This window comes from Plasmopara halstedii (genome assembly GCF_900000015.1).
Source record: "Plasmopara halstedii genome assembly, contig: Scaffold_2680, whole genome shotgun sequence".
NCBI lineage: Eukaryota > Oomycota > Peronosporomycetes > Peronosporales > Peronosporaceae > Plasmopara > Plasmopara halstedii.
Genome location: NW_020189586.1, coordinates 88,271 through 88,673, shown reverse-complemented (window position 1 = coordinate 88,673; position 403 = coordinate 88,271). Strand labels below are relative to the sequence as shown.

At 48.1% G+C, this 403-nt stretch overlaps 1 protein-coding gene across 1 annotated transcript; it reads left to right on the top strand.

Annotated features, from left to right (window-relative positions):
- Nucleotides 1–6: 6 nt before the first annotated feature.
- On the top strand, nucleotides 7–381 carry PHALS_04752 (copia partial; the record flags this gene model as incomplete). Its single annotated transcript, XM_024718586.1, has 1 exon — nucleotides 7–381. One exon carries the CDS (start codon nucleotides 7–9, stop codon nucleotides 379–381), a length of 375 nt encoding a protein of 124 aa, XP_024583970.1.
- Between the last annotated feature and the right edge of the window lie 22 nt (nucleotides 382–403).

Here is a 403-nt window from a genome sequence, read left to right as displayed (position 1 = left end):
GAATACATGGCGCTTTCAGAAGCAGCGCAAGAAGCAGTTTGGCTGAAGACATTTTTGTACGAACTTGGTGAGATGGAACCTGGCGTAGCAGTCAAGGTTTATGATGACAACCAAGGATCCATTGCGCTAGCCAAGAACCCAGAGTTTCACAAGCGCACAAAACACATCGACATTCGCTACCATTTTGTTCGCGAGAAGGTTGAATACGGCCAAGTTATTCTCGAGTACATCCCGACGATGGACATGCTGGCAATCATCATAACCAAGCCGATTCCCGCAAGTCAATTCTGTATACTTCGAAGCAAGCTCGGCATTCAAGCACCAAGTACTGCCGAGTCGAGTGGGAGTGTTGTTGAAGATGCGCCTAGTCGTGCAGACTAGTGGTGAGAAGGAAGCGTTTTGT